Source organism: Rhopalosiphum maidis, chromosome 2, assembly GCF_003676215.2.
Source record: "Rhopalosiphum maidis isolate BTI-1 chromosome 2, ASM367621v3, whole genome shotgun sequence".
Classification (NCBI taxonomy): Eukaryota; Metazoa; Arthropoda; class Insecta; order Hemiptera; family Aphididae; genus Rhopalosiphum; species Rhopalosiphum maidis.
Window position 1 is genome coordinate 23843720 of NC_040878.1, and position 17662 is coordinate 23861381.

The 17662-nt window shown below is 24.7% G+C and overlaps 1 protein-coding gene across 1 annotated transcript; it reads right to left on the minus strand.

The window, feature by feature from the left end:
• Positions 1–1651: 1651 nt before the first annotated feature.
• LOC113554305 (gametocyte-specific factor 1-like) lies at positions 1652–3768 on the minus strand. The gene is made up of 2 exons (XM_026958086.1): positions 3574–3768; positions 1652–2067 (listed from the first exon to the last, which is right to left on the minus strand). The coding sequence occupies exon 2, from the start codon at positions 2050–2052 to the stop codon at positions 1681–1683; it is 372 nt and encodes a 123-aa protein (XP_026813887.1). The 5' UTR covers positions 2053–2067; positions 3574–3768; the 3' UTR covers positions 1652–1680.
• Between the last annotated feature and the right edge of the window lie 13894 nt (positions 3769–17662).

Consider the following 17662-nt stretch of genomic DNA (forward strand, 5'->3'; position numbering starts at 1 on the left):
TTCACACAAGTCTGAGTAATAATTGAAAAATAAAACCATTCAAATAGAATATAATCATTGTAATGTTCAAATACAATATGCATTTATTGGAATTAATGTGTAGTGTATTACCATTAATGATAATCTATATGTATCATCTCAAGACTTAATGTTTCTTGTTGCTCAATTGTCATTACCTATTTTATTAAAATAAAATAATTCAACTTTGAAGTATGAACAGTTTAAAATTTAAATACCCCCAACAAATTGGATAGTTTTATTTAGGTATTTAGTTAAATTTTAGAGACTTATTGAAAATCACTTTTGCATTATATGTTAATAAAAAATAAATGTTGTCATAGTCTTAATATTGAATTATTTTATCACTATTCATGTTTATTATTAAGAGTTCCATCACAGAATTTCTATGAATAGTCTGTGGTTCCATGACCTAAAAATGTTAAACAATGAAGGAATAATTATCTTCATCTAAATAAATTTAGTCATTAAATGATAGACTGGACCATTTATTTTATTTGGTATATAAGTTAATTATTTAATTTCCTTTTTTTATTCATACATATTTAGTCAATTTTACTGTGTATGTAATAAAAACCCTTGAATATTTGGGGCTCATTTTATTTTGTCCACATTTTCATTGGTAGTAATGCATTATATTTTAAGCTCAGTTAAATTTAGACTTATTCAATATTATTTAATATTGAATAATATTTTTTTTAACGTAACGGACATAATTTAAAGTGCAAAGTGTAAGTGCAGTAATTAAACGATAGAAATTATAAAATACCTTAATAATTAAAATTACATTTCATTTAACAAAGAAAAAAGAAAAACCAATATAAAACAAAATAATATCTACTCTTACAGTATTACCAATCATTAATACATTAATGATCGGGGAAAATAACATTTAAAAAAGAAGAGGAATATTATAAAATAATCAGGGATCTCTAATATTATGACAGTCAATTTTAAGGTTAATAAGACTTAGTAAATCTTTTTTTCAAATAGTATTAGTAATTGAAGTCCTAGATGATTGCAGCATACTCAGGATGAGAAAAAGTTTACATACTAGTATAGTATGAGTATAGTTTTCCTCAGTTTTAAAGAAATTAATGCAAAAATCATAATGATATCTTTATTATAGGTACCATCTTAACTCAAATGTGTAAAAGGAAAAAATCTTTTAGTACAGTTTTACTTAAAAAATGTAAAAAAAAAAATATTAAGTAAGAAAATTTGTTTAATTGATTTTATTACCTTAGTAATAATCATTTAACATAACTGTTTAAAATTAGATATTGTGTAATAAAAATATTGTTAATAATACAATTAGTAAATTTATAATGCTTTACTCCAGTGATAAACACTATTGTACAATGAAAATATTTTTATACAATTTACATAGTCTCATAATATAACACCTTAACATAATACATAAAATGACAAAAATGAAATAACATTTTTATGTAAAAAGTATGATGCTAATTGAATTCATATACATTATACTTAGCATAAAAAGTGTAATGATTAAAATCAAGATAAAAAACTTTTACTTAAATAATAGGAAAAAAAAATAATTTAATATTAACTTTAGTCCTTGGTACAGAAAAAATATCATTGGTTTAAATAATATTTAACACTCTAATGGTGACAAAAAATGAATAAAATAATTAATGATTAGTCCCAATATGGTTCATCAATTTTATAATTGTCAACATCATAGTTGTAAATGATATTCTCATTTCTAGCTCGTTGAGCTTGCACTATGTACGGTTGCATTTCTTCAGCTTGAGCTGACCTTGGTTTATGAGGGCATAGTTGTAAGTGATTAGCCATTTCATGTTTTTCTAAATAATAATAATGTCCATAAGGACATTGTATTTTATCCGGGAACTTTTTTTTGCACTTTAAAAGATGATATGGAAGCCTGTGACGTCGAAGTTTATGGTTTGGATCTAATGGACATTCCACCATATCCAAATAGTAAATACTAAAATCAACAATCTCATTATTTGATGAGCCATCACTTATTTTTTCTTCTGAAGACATTTCTAATATAAATTCCTGTTAATAAAATAAAAAGTCAATAATTATGTAAAAAAAAAAACAGTACCTATAAATATTGTTTTGAATATCAGCATATAAATATATAATTAAAAATAGTTAATTAACAGTTATACAGTTCAGTTTTAAAAATTATCTAATAGGTAATAGGTATTGCATACAATGTTAGGATCAAACATATAATTTATTAGAAAAGTTACCTAAAATTATTTAATATCAAATATTATATTAAATAGACATTTGTACCAGAGTACACACTGCTTCAATCTCATTAAATTCCACAGTTATAGTTTACAATAGAAACAAAATCAATAGTAAATAGGTCCCTACTACTTATTTGAATTTATTTAGTAGTAAAATTAAATAAAAATAATGATTTATTTTTGAAAAAAAATACCATGTAATTATTATTTAATAAAATAATATAATTATTTATTATATAGTATTTGTCTTACACTTAATGTAAAATGTAATTTTACGGGTATATGCTTCCAACAATAACTCAAAAATCAAATAAAACATATTTAATAGTAAATAGGAAAAATTTATTATATTTTAATATTATGAAATATGAATTAATTGGTAAATGGACATTTTCCCCTGGCTATCTTCAGTATAGTAGCACATTTTCTCCCCATATTTTTATTTCAATATACCTATTAATCAGTATATTTATATAATAAAATATATGCAATTATTATTTTTATTTTTTCTTAATGTGTAATAAATTTTAATTATTTACATTTTTACATTATTAATTAATTTGAAATACATAATAATAGTAGTAATAATAATAATAATACGAATCAAAATAATAAAAAAAAATAACTAGAAATTTCGATATAGATATGAAACATTACATTTTGTAAAACATTACCTATACATAATAATATAATAATACAAACTAAAATATATTGTGATTATTTAATACTTATTTTAAATAAATTTTGAATATGGATGGGAAAATATTGTAATAATTATAATACATGTTTTAAATAGTTTTTTTAATATGGGGGGAATGTCCTACTATGCCAAAAATATTCGGGGGGAGGGAAATGTCAGTCATTCAAAATTTGAAAAATAGATGTTATATTTAACAATACCAATGTGGTTTTATCAGTTATCAGTGCTTATCATTTTTCGGACGATTGCCCCTACCCAAGGTACTACTACACTCCACTACTTCAGTCTCCAATCTAATAAGTTGTATGAAAATGGAACGGAACGTTATTTACTATAATATAATTGTACAATAAAATAAAATTATAAACATATAACTTTAAAAAGGATTAACTAATATTTTACACACATATTTTATTAGTCGTGTATATCTATCTATACACCACTGATTATTAATTATTATATACAAAATACATGTAAGAAAAATCTAAATGAAATTAAACATTAATACTTCTGAAAATCTAATTTGAATTGAAATGATGTATTACTTATTATGTTGATTTGGTATTAACTATAATAATAAAGGTAAATTATTTATCGTATTACTTTTCAATGAAAATGTAGATCCAAACAGCGTGCAATATCTGGAAAATAATCTAAATTTGACAATTGGTATTATATAGTTTATAAATTATAAACAACAAAAAAAGAGGCATTGAACAAGACGAGACAAGTACATCTACCATTCTAGCAACAACTGTTACTTCTAGACTCCAGTCACTTTAGATTAAAGATAAAGATGAACTGCCAACTGCTGGTACTAAATAATGATAACTAGATGTCTGTTATTATCATAATATTAAAGATATATCTTTACATTTTAATCATGGTTATTATATTGCATTCTTTAATTATCTATTATTATAACGGCTATACATAATAATAATATCTATAGCCGTAATAATTATATTAAACTTAACATATTTATATCTTGGTCCACGACGATTCTGTAGTAAAATCAGCCCTATGTACATATATAAACATAGTGTCACAGAATAAATAAATAAAAGTTTTCTTTCAATATATTAACTTCCTTTTTTTTGCGGTAATAATATAATGTTAATAACATGGTTCCAATAGCATTGCGCTATTATTTATAACCGTTATCAAAATTCAAGTTTAATATTGCATACGGTCACACTGTTAGACAAAATTTGTATGGTTTGTAAAAATTACAAAATATTTCAAACAAGATCGTGGTTTACTGTCCAGTGTCCGTTATTAGTTTACTCAATTTACTGGTTTGTACTTTCTACCTTATTTTAAACCATATTACATAAGTTGTTTGAATTATACTCGTTGGTTTCTACTTTGCAAAACAATAATTTGTCACTTACAAAATGTTAAAATTAACATTACTTGTTTCTGTACCATGACTACCTGTATATTTCTATATTATGACTCCAAAAAGTAATTTTTGATTAAGTACACTTACCAACTTACCCTATGTAACACAAACATTAATTAACCTAATTTCAAATTTACCTTGAGTCTTTTGAGAAAATACCATCTTGTTTAGCTACCTTACTATCCACCAGTGCCCCATTCATAGGCGCTGCCAGGAATTTTATCAGGGGGGTGCATCGTTCAAGTAGGTATACGCTAATTTCTAAATAATGCTTATATACGTAATAATAATAATAATAATAATAATAATAATAATAATAATAGTTAAATATGTAATATGATATAATGTAGATAATTATGCAAAATAAAATAGTTTCAATACCATTCAATTTTTTTAATTTAATTTAATTTTGTGTAAAGCCAGGGGGTGCAAGTACATCCCCTTGCACCTCCTCATGGCCCATTAGCTTTAATATCTGGTATTTTACCGCCTAATGCTCAATTTACTATTTTGAATTACTAATAATATATATTAACGATAAGGACAAATTATTCTATATATTAAATACCTATCAGCCGGCTACCACTAAGATCATTCCAAAAATATAAGAATACAATTAATTGGCATTTTAAATTTTCTGAAGCATGGTCTAATCATTTAAATAAAAATAAGACTGAAATTTAGAGAAACCTAAAAGTTATCTCATAAAATTTATTTAAATACTATAGACTATTATCCCACTCGTTGATCCCGCTCGGAATCGCCCATGAAAAATTAAATAAAATAAATAATAATAACAGTATTTAGATTGACTTTTGTCTTAAACTCCATTAAATGAAAACTATATGTATATTTTTAACATTAATTTGAGTGGTTTTTACCAAATACAAAATACAGGCCTAAAATAATAAAATTATATATAATTATAACTATTACTAAGTGTGTAAGCTAAGATTAAAAAAAATCCAATCATTAATTATTAATGTTTTCCATTTTTACAAATTTTTATTAACCTTCTTAGGATATGAATTTTGGAAAACCCCTTTTAGTGGTTTTCTTTACTTCTTTACATCATAAAACATATAGGCTTACCATTCATCTCGGTTTGACCGAAAGTCTGAGACGGTCCTGATTTTAACAGCGTGTCGTGGCCAGTCATTTAGTTTGTCCCGGTTAATAGAAACTGACTGATAGCCAGTAAAATTAATTTTTCGAAAAAATGAAGAATTATACAAGTTTATTAAAAAAATGCATTCAAGTAAAAAATAAATATTGTGAATAAATATCAAAAATTATACTATTTTTGCTATTATACTTACAACTTCCCTACTAATATATTGAATAACTTTTAAATTATTTTTATAAAATACTACTAAGTACTAATAATTAATAAATAATAACGTATTAATAATACATCTTTAATTATATTAGCTAATAAATATTTAAATAAAAAAAGGATTCACACTTATTTCCATATGACTATATGAGCATTACATAAAAAAAGGCCTTATAATGTACCCCTATGGCCTTTGGGTGGCTACTATAGTTAGGTTTTTACTGTTTATAACGTAAAAATCGTGATGTGATAAAGTGACACAAATAATAAATCCCCGAGTACGTAAATACAAATAAAAAACAACACTTAACTCGTTCAAAAAGAAGGTCTAGTTGTCGCTTTCAGAATCTGGTGTCCATCAGAGAGATGTTTCTAAAAAAGACCCATCAAAGGCCTTCGCGTTTCCAAAGATCTGGCTTTATCTTTAATTGATTTCAGATACTCTCATTGGACCATCCCTTGTCCCTGTCAGTAAAAACATTAAAAGTCACACGTAGGAGTCGACAGGGCGCTCTATTGTCGCATACATGTGTGGAGTTTCTGTGTGACCTTACAATATAAATCGTCCCTTTCATCAGTGATTAAAGATGTTTATTGAAATTAACCATTATTCGCACGCGACAACTTGACCGTTACTAATTTATTATATTTAAACGTCTATGAAATTACAATTATGATATGAGAACATATCATTACAAACTACAGTACATATTTTTAATATATTTTAAGCTTCATTTTCCTTTCCATTTTTATACAGATTACAGACTTAGGACTGGCTGCAGTATTGTTACTGCAGGTATAAGTTAAAAGTCATGTTTTAAATATAAAATATATATGTATATTTTTAATGCCATCATTTTTTTAAATTAATATTATGGCACTGGTAAAAGCCTAATAGTTAAATTATAGTAGTGTACATACTAAATATAGTAGTCATTATAAAAGGAGGGATAGTGATTAGACTCGTTTAAAATTCATGTTTCTAGTATTATAATTTTTAACCAATAAATATTTTTACTTTTTTGGTTGAATAGCCTTTAAGTAATTTGTAGAATATAGTCACTCACATCATTTGATTCATTCGGATTTAAAAATCGTAAGCCAAAAAAAAATTTTTTTTGTATTTACCGATTTCTGTATCTTTTTTGTCTGTATTTTTCGCTACCAGCTTTGGGCTAAGTGAAATCAGCATCATTCTAAACTACTAAGCTTTAGAATTATATACATAGAAGGAAGCACTTTTAATAGATTTAATTGAATCGTCTTCTCAAAGTCAGCAAAAACTATTTTGGTGAAAATGTCAATATGTCATGTTAAGTTATTACTACAGTCAGATATGATAAAATATATATATAAATGCCTTTCCATATGTCTTATTAGTTTCCTTATTGGGATGAAGTACAAAAATGGTAAGTAATTAATCGAACCGCGTAACTAGGATATACCTGTTAGATATAACGCAAAAAAAACCCGGGCCACAATTCATCTTTATTCAAAAAAACTTAAAAAACTCCGGCAATTAAGAACTTTTTTGCAGATATCTTTAGAACACAATTATAGTATATATAGCCACTGGTGGCATTGGGGATTTAAAAATTTGGCAACCCTAATAAAATAAAACTACTGACCAAATTTCATACTCATAGCTTCAGAATTTCAGCCTAAGTGATGATGAGTCAATCAGGAAATGATCTCTACATAGGCATAAATTGGAAGAGGTCTTAGGGGGGCTTAACTCCCCTACATTTTTTAAAAAGTTTTTTAAGAAATTTAAGGTAATTTATTATAAAAAATTATAAAATGTAAAACACAATTCCTACTCAGGATATCGAATAGGTATTATGTGAACATCTAAGCTTCGCGTATGAGTTTTGTATTGTAAATTTGTAATAAAATTTAAATGATTGAGCTATACGTAAATATTTTATAACGAAAACGATAAAAAGTTATGTATTATACGACGTTAAATAAATAATTTTGAAGTTTTTATAAACATTTTATATAATAAATGTTATAATAAAATTGTAAAATTTTTATGTCTGGGTGCGAGGGGGGCGGAGCCTTTCGCGGGACTGTTCTATGTTTATAATTTTAGCCCCCCTTCTAACAAGGAACATTTACGCCTATGGTTCTTTATAATATATATATATATATATATATATATATATATATATATATATATATAGAGAGAGAGAGAGAGAGATAGATACACTTTCAAATTTTTAAATAAGTCATTCATTTCGAAGAAAAAATGATAAAATTAAAAATTAAGTGTAATAAAACGTCTATAAAATTTATAGCACAATGTTTTTTAGTGTTATGTCGCATTTTTAGTTTTTACGTATTTTTTAAATACGATAAAAGTGATAATTTTTTTGAAGTTTACTACACATGTCGTGTTTATTAATTTTAAAATAATTATAATTAGAACTGTTAGTTTGTAAACATCTACTTTTATGGTTAGGTACAATAATTTAATTTCAATATTATTTACCCAATGGCCAATTTTATAATTCATTCTTTATCGCATGTGATTCATAATGTTATTTATTATACAAAGCAAGTACCTATATATTATACATATTTATGTATAGACAATGTATAAAATAAAACAAACCAATATTCCTTAATAATTATTTAATATAATACAATATTAATATTATATAAATACAATGACTGTATGGTCATGTATAGATATTTAATGACGGCAACGTTGCATACTAAATCAGTGTTTTCGGACTACATACGATTTGACCTCCGCTTTGTTAGCTTTCATTGTCCGTGACTAACGACTATTTATCCAGATCTCTTCAGTATTTAATAAAATTCTGTAATTCAAATACTTATATATATCTACTAGGGGCAAGCTAATACAGTAGTATTACTCGGTGGTATAAGCATTTGCTTATTGAATTTGGAACATTTCATGTATAATATAATATGAATATGTATAATGATACCTCTACGTGTAGTCTGTAATTTTATTAACTTTTAACTTAAGAGGACGCTATACCCATATGTGCTGTCTCTGTCTTATACACGCGTAACATAGCTAAAAACTGTTTTGCGCGGGACAACTTTACTCTCTCGATATTTTAATCAAAACAACCAAAATTATAAATCCCACTGGGAAGAACTTTACCTGTCACATGAATGCAATTAAAGTTATCGGTTTGTGAACTTTAGGGTTTTTTCATATAATTATTAAAAATTATTGGTTATCACTATCAAAAAAATTAAAACGCTACATCACAGATAAAGATCTTCCCAATGGGATTTATAATTTTGGTAATTTTGATATAAAAATTAAGGGAGTAAAGTTGTTCCGCGCAAAACAGTTTTTGACTATGTTATGCGTGTATAAGACAGAGACAACACATGCGAGTATAGCGTCCTCTTAAGGCTTACAATTGCTTACATGTTGCTGTTTTATTATAGCAAGCCCTTAGTAATTAATTGTAATAAATGTGAGCCGTCGAACCGATAGAGCAATATCGGATGCTGAAACATTTATTTTATACTCCAGTTGTTTAAATCTGTTCAGAAAAATCAGAGGATGTCTGGGTAGTGAACACTATACACGTTTTTTCTCTTTGATCCACACAAAACAGAGAATTTGCGTTCAACGGAATTGTCAGAACTAATCTTGTATTATCACTTGTTAGTATTAAAGTGAATTGGTCTATAAACAAACTTAGTTCTAAAAATTATTTGTTATACTTTGGCTTATTTCAATATATTCAATTTTAAACCAAAATATGAGTATTTTTAAACTGTAATATTTTACATAAATATATTTCACATAAACATCATTAAAAGGTAACGTAAAATACTAAGATATGTATAATGTCATAAATGATTAACTTTAAGTTTCAAATATTTCAATTGAGTTTAATACCAAAGTTAAAAACACAAAATTGGTTTTGCTAAACGTAAATTTATCATATTGCTGGTGAATAAGAGAGATAAAACAAATATAGTCATAGTACACTGATATTAATTTATCTTAATTTAATATACTTATTAAATATCAAAGGTACCTCAAATATACAATTTAAAAGCATGGTTATAACTAAATGTATTTTTTCTCGAATATTACAAAATAACAGGTGTAGAATGAAGATATTATAATATAATATTTATTTATACACTTTGGGAAATGTGAACGGTAAATGTATTTATTGCCACTATGGTTATACAATTGTTATTAAATTAAAATTACTAATAAAAATATAGAGGCTGCAATGCTGCATAGAATATCAACAAATAGTAAAATATATGATAAATGATAAGAATGATAAAGTAAAAAATAAACATAAAAAAATTAAATTAATATTATATATTTTATACCTACATCTAGAAGTAGGTACTTGTAAATAAAGTTTTAATACTTGATATTTTTATTAATGAATATTCTACATTCCTAGTATAATAATATTGTATAATGTGTTTACATCAATTATTGAAGAACTCGCTTTATTATAAATCTGAGTTATTAGTGGAAATAATAATTACTACTATTAAATTTGGTATATAATTCGTAGTAATGTAGTACCATATTATGTACAATGTACGTACTTATCTATATACTGTCTAATGTCTATACTGTTTATATAACAATTTATCAACGTTATTGGTATTTGTAATAATTGGAACGTATTATTTTAATATAGGATTTAAAATACATTAAAACCATTTTTAATAAACTACTATACTAGTACATAATCATTCATGATTGACAGATTTTAAGAATATTGCATAAATCGATTTTAAAACCTATACTAAATAGTAATTTACTTTAAATAATAATGATAACATTTAGCCATCTAGGTATGTGTTATTTAACTTTTGTACCTAAGTAACTAACTATAATACAGTGGTTTTCAAACTGGGTGCCGCAGCACACCAGTGTGCCGCGGTTTTCTCATAAATTACCGATTGCATTGAATTCTGATAAAGGAAGCAGGGTATGTGTCAACTAATCGTCAAAGAATTAAAAATATTTGTTAGCCCACCAATCACACATTTCTTATTAAATGTTTATATAATTATAATTAATTTTAAACAATTTTGTTCATCTAAAAAAAATTTCAGTGTGCCGTGAAAATTTTTTGAAGTGTACGGTGTGCTGTGTATAATAAAAGTTTGAAAACCACTGCTATAATAGATTATAAACTATATACAATTAATACAAGTAGGTATACCTATTCTAAATGTCGAAATAATAAATTTAAATACTTTTCTTTCTCAATTTACAGTTTTTAATATATATAAATAGTAAATATTATTTTATAATGTCAATACGATAAACATAACACTTGGCCCATGGGTAGTTGGGTAATAAATAAATTAACCTCTTTTCAATCAATCCTAAAAATATTCTTGATTATATCAAGAATTTAAATTCTGACCAGTTATATAACAAGTTATTAATAAATTGTATAAAGATTCCTACTGGTAGACCGTATATTATAGTATTAGATAATTACTAATTACTAATTAGTAGTGACTAGTGGCCACGAAGCTTAAAATATTTTGAAACAATGTTTTATCTCAATACTCAATCTTTCGAACGTCTTTATCAAATATATTACAATCTATTTCTACTGAATACTTGTCAGTGGCGTATTTACAACTTTTTTTTTTTTTTTAGGAGGAAGATGTGTTATAAGTTTTAACTTTATAAGTTTATTTTACATTATATTTTTATAAACATGAATATAGTCAAATTATAAAATGAAATCAAGATTTCTGTTTTTATTTGCTAAATCATAAATTCTTGGGGGGATAATAATAAAATAATATATAATATATATTAATACATTATTGATTATAAAACTATTATATGGAATTTTTCTCAATTTGAATCATTTGAAATAGGCAAGGATATAATGATATGATAATAATAATATATAGTGTCACACAGAAACAATTTTTATGTTATATTAAAGAAAAAGAAAACTTTTTAACTTGCTTCTGAAATCCAAATTAGTTTACATTTAAAACCTTCGTTATCCCGTGGTACAGATTCAGATATTTTATTTTATCATCCTTTATATATTTATAATAACTTAATTCATAGTAGTTCCTGTGAATGTAATAAAATCATAAATTTCAACTTCTCCATCAACAACACTATTCTTGAAACGACTATTTTCATCTCATAAATTATAGTCTGTAATTTTAAATGTACATATAAATATGCTTATTAAAATTTCAAATAATAATTTTAATTTTTAAGTTTCTTTTATCATACTATCATATATCGTGTTAAAATGTTATTATAATTAAAATATTGTACATTTTATAAAAATCAATTTATGTTAAATGTTAATTGTATATTTGTATTTATATAAATAAATTGTATAGCCTAAAAAAAATGTATTATTAATTTAAAAAAAAATAATTACAAATATGCTAAATTGTATGAAAAATGTAATTATTATGGCATGCATTTATATATAAATAAAAGTATTATTATAACCTATAAAAATATTTTAATTGTCTTAAAATAAAACCAATTTTGTAAAAAAAATTATAGGTATTTACAATTTTTATCTTTCAACTAAATAAATATGATATAAACTTCCAATATAGCAATATTCGATAACGTTATTTATTAAAATGTAAAATAATAAAACCATATTACGTGATATTATGAAATTAAAAATAAATCAATAGTAATAAATGTTATTCATAATAATAAAATAAATAATAATTAGATTATATATGTACTATGCATTATATAGTCTGTTAGTCATGGTATTATTATTTGATAATGAAAATTATGAAGGTATATATTATATATAAGTATTATAGTTAATGCTTATAAATCTATACATCAGATTAATAATAAATATGATAGAAAATATTATACAAAATAAAATTAATCTTAAATGTTGTTTTCAAATGAGTTATTTGTTATTTATATTTATAAGGTAATTAGGTATATTATTATATTACATAATTATATTACTGATAAGTGATAGCTGAATGCACTTAGGTACTGTATTCTATTTTACCATTTCCTGTATTAAATATAAAATATTTCATACAAAGTTATATGCAGAAGAATATTTTGGTATTATATAATACAATATGCTATAATATGAATCCAAATTATTCATGTATACTACATTTATTTATTTGTATACATCATGACACATAATAATAAAATGTTATACTGTTGTCTGTTATCATTTATTCATTTATCACTTAGTGGCACTTACCCTAAAGAAGTTACCGCACCTATAGTTTTAGTTATTTTTAACAAATAATACCATGTGTCCATGTTATTAATATTTTCATAATTTATTCTACTTTTATGATCCACAATTGTTTTTATAAAATATTGTATGTAATTATTCAGGTTAATATACATATATATTTATATAGGATTAGCAATAATCGGTTAGATATATTATATTTTTAAGTTATGTAACCAAGTTTTAAGTTCGGATCAGAGAGTTTTATATATTGATTTTACAATGACGCGTTTATTTTTTATTTTTGTGTGCACGTTGTTTTAATGTTTTATTTAAAAAAAATAAATGCTTCGATGTTTAATTCAAGATTGTTTCAAGTTGAATCCAGTTGGTATTTTTAAGTTTTAAGAGGTCAAGAATGAAAATTCTTAATACTTTTTGATAAAATTGAAAAAAAAGAAATTTTTATGCAAAACTATAGTTTTGATAAAATCAATTTTATTTTATTGATTTGCTAAACTAGAAAATCACCCCAACCCACTAATAAAAGAGTTACATACCTTCACACTTCCAGAAAATTCACAACGTAGACTCAAAAGGAAATGGTGTCGTGACCATTTAAATTAAAAATATTTCTCAACAATTTAAATATTCGCCAAGCTAATGGTGGTTTTTTATTCAAGTAATTCATGTTATGTAAAGACTTTTATCTTAAATGTTTATTGTGCATTAATTTTTATAGATTGTGTTTTTACTGGTGAAAAATAAAAAAATGTATTGAAATTTTCACAAAATATTAAGCATATATAATATATTATATATTAACATTTAATAGACATGAATTTACATAATAAATCATTTTCAAAACATTTCGGTTCTTTGTGTACTATACTTATAATTATAAATATTTGAAATTTTGAATAATTTCTACATTTGAGTATAATATAATTTTTATTTTTAGGCGAAAAAACTTGAACACATTTAATATAAGATTCCTCATAAGTTGTTTTCACCATACAAAATAAAATATTGAAAATACCTAGTCTATTTATTTCCTTATTAGTTAGTATTTTAGTCGTTGTACAATTTTAGTTGTAATTTTTAATTAGTTACAATTGATATGTGACATATCAACTATCAACGTATCTATGTTCATTCATCCATCTATAATTATAATTATATAACTATTAACTACATAAGGTAACAAACACGTACAAATTGGTAGTTTTTATTTTATGATGAAGTAACAATCATCGAAAAGTATACCTTTATATAGTGCATACACACCGAGTTTCTTTTATTGAGTTTAAAATTTAAATGGTAAATAAATAACAAATAACTTAAATGTTATAGCAATATAAATGTTTTCCTAATAAAATATCCTAATGACTACAATGATTTTGTTTGCATTCAAATATAACATTTTCATTACAATAGCATATACTCTGCAATCACAGGGTAACACACTTTCACTCATCACCTACTATTTACAATGTGGATACTTTTACTTATTAGCATTAGCGGACATCGGGGAGACTTAGGGAGCTTAGCCTCCCAAGTATTTCAATAGACCCCTTAAAAATCGAATGTAATATGTTATATACACGTGTGTTGTGTATAGAAAGGGGGTGCTGGGTCACTTTACATTTAATTATTATAGCACTCCTAGAAATTCAACTAAATGTCTGCCTATGCTTTTTAGCTATTTAAAAAAAAAAAACCACTGATGCAGTCATTATTAAATGGGATTTAGGCAATTCAGCCATTACGGATACAATAAAAATCATCACGAGTAAATAAAAAAAATTTTGATATAAAATTTGCCTTCATTTATGTATATGTATTATTACTTAATTCATCTCTCTTGCAGGTGTACTATGTTGTACTATTGCGTATAAAGATCAAAGAATATCATAGATTTTTGTCAACTTTATCTAATCAACGTTATATAAAAATAAAAATGATTTCATAATATATTTACTCTTTTTATATAGTAGTCAGTAATCTCTACAGCTATACGCATTTATTCAAATGAAAAAGTTTTGTATCAGTCATCACTATCAACTATATCGATAATGTCATTATAATGTTGGAGTAATTATTCCACTTTAAAAGTACCTACTATATATGTATAACACTATAATAGTTAAATATATAGTGTACCTATTATCAGTGGTCAGGGCCGTATTAGCGCATATATGCGATATATAATAGGCACTATAGGCTATAGGCACTGTGCAGCCTAGGGCCTACAAACATTTTTTTTGTTATAATTATCTTGTTTAATACTTAAATACGAGGGATAAAGAAATATTCAAATTGGTATAAAATAAATTTTTTTTTATGGTTTTAACAATTTAATTTTTTATATATTTGTAGACTGAGTAAAATTAATTGTTTTTATGATTTATTAAAATTATTATCATATAAAAGTTTAGATTTGATTTTTTTTTGTTTTTAAAGGATTAACATCGAAATTCAACACTTCCTCTCCTAAAAAGAAAGCTTTATACCCATTTAAATACTGGACATCGCAGTGCTGTATAAGCGTATTAAATCACTGTGCCTAGGGCTAAGGCAACTGAAAAAAATTTCGGAGGGGAGGGTTCAACAATTTTTTTAAATATAAATACTGAACATTTATAGTCAATTAATGGTCGTTATTTCATCACTTCGTCAGGTTGACATTCTACACGCTAAATGCAAATCAAATGTTCAAAAATGCTTGGGACTATGAAACCGTTACAAATTGTTTTCGAAACGCTGACTTTTCAATGAGTAAAACGGTATAGAGTATACATCGATGAAGAAATTATAATATAAACAGTTACAATGAGGAGCAGAAACAATTCGATGTGATTTTATTTTTGCTGATTTAACATGATTTTTTTGTTTTTAAAATTGTTTCCAATTCAATGAATTAACCGTTAACACATGTATTGTTGGTTAATGGCCATTTAAGGGAAAATAGTTATTAATTGCCAAAAAGTTTTCATGTCATATTTAAAAAATTAAAAAAAGTATCTAATTTTATAAATTAAAATTAAAATTTTTTATAAATAATGAGGCATAAAAAAATTAATATTTATTGGAATTAAATGTACATTCTATATATATTAGCTGATCCTACACGATGTTGTATTGGAGAGAGGAACTGCCAGGAACTATACAACCATCACACATTTCTGGTGTTATAGGATTTGCGAGATGTCCAGTCAAAATATGCTACAGATTATTAACCAACGGATACTGTACTTAAAGGTACTTTCTTATTCATAAAACATATATCATATTCATATAATACTTTCGCGCATCATATAAAAAGTTTGGAGAAAAAATATTTCCTCGAATTCTTATTTTTAATATATTATAATTTGTTATTAAATCATAAATAATCAAAAAAATTGGGAGGGCTAAGTCCTCTTAAGTCCTCCTCCTAGTTGCGCTAATGGTTATAACATCTAACAATTATCTGTATTACGTTCGCTCGCCCGTCTGTGTTATAACAAACGTACGTGTTTAAGTTTAAGGACTGTGCATATCTATTATTAAGACTCGATACTTATAATTAGTACGTGATTATTGTTTTAAATAAACTATAAGATTCAGTCGTTACTCGTCAGTTCATTTAAAGTGATATTAATGATTGTCTTATAGTTGCCAGTGTACGTTGTATATATATATACATGTATGATAAAATATTACAATTGACCAAATATGACAAGTCCGACACTTCGACAGTGACACTCTAATCGACTTAAAAGAATAACGCAACAATTAATAAAATCTTTATATTTAAAAAAACATTTCAGTTTTTATATTATATAGTAACCCCATATTGTAAAAATTGATATTTATTATATACATTATACATACCTAAGGATTATACTATTATTAACCACATATATAAAAAATATTTTTACAATACAATCAGAGCCTTTTAACCATTATTAGAAAAAAGAAGAAACTTAGAAAATATTATGTTAGCAATACATGCGAGTATATATATATACATATATGATATATGTCATGTGAGTATGTGACAATTAAAATAAAATGTTGTTAATTCTTATGACTTTATTAAATAAAAAAAATAAGATTTGAAGCGCCTTCTATTGACTGGAATGGATAATACCAAAGGTCGATCACTATGGTACTAGACTAAGAAATTTGTCAGCCAAATGTTTTATTGCACTTAGTCCAACTATATAGTTCAAGTATTTTCTGCCGTGTACCAGAGGTGTGACGTTTATTAAATACCAGCACATATACAATCGATGACAACAATAATATACCTATAGCAGTATAGTGTGAAATATAATAATATCTAATTTTGTTGAAAATATAGTATGTGCTAAAAGTTATGTATTATATATAATTGTGTGTATCTATTATGTATGATACATATTATATAATATCTAAAATGGCTAATGTAAACTGTTTTAATTATCACAATTATATATTTTTGTTTAGTAATTTAATTGGTTTTTAATTTGTACTTAATTTATTACTAATAAATTTCAAAACATTATTTGTAAAATTAATTAATGCGACATATAAAAATTGTAACTATGTGTATTTTTGTAACCATGTGATGAAAGTCGAAAGAAAGTTCAAACACTTGCGTATTATTAAACTTTTTGACCAAAGAAGAATAATTTTTTTCAATAAACATTTAACATTAAATATAATAGAAAAAAAGGGTACTCGATTATATCGATTTGCTGTATGATATGGATGTAGAAT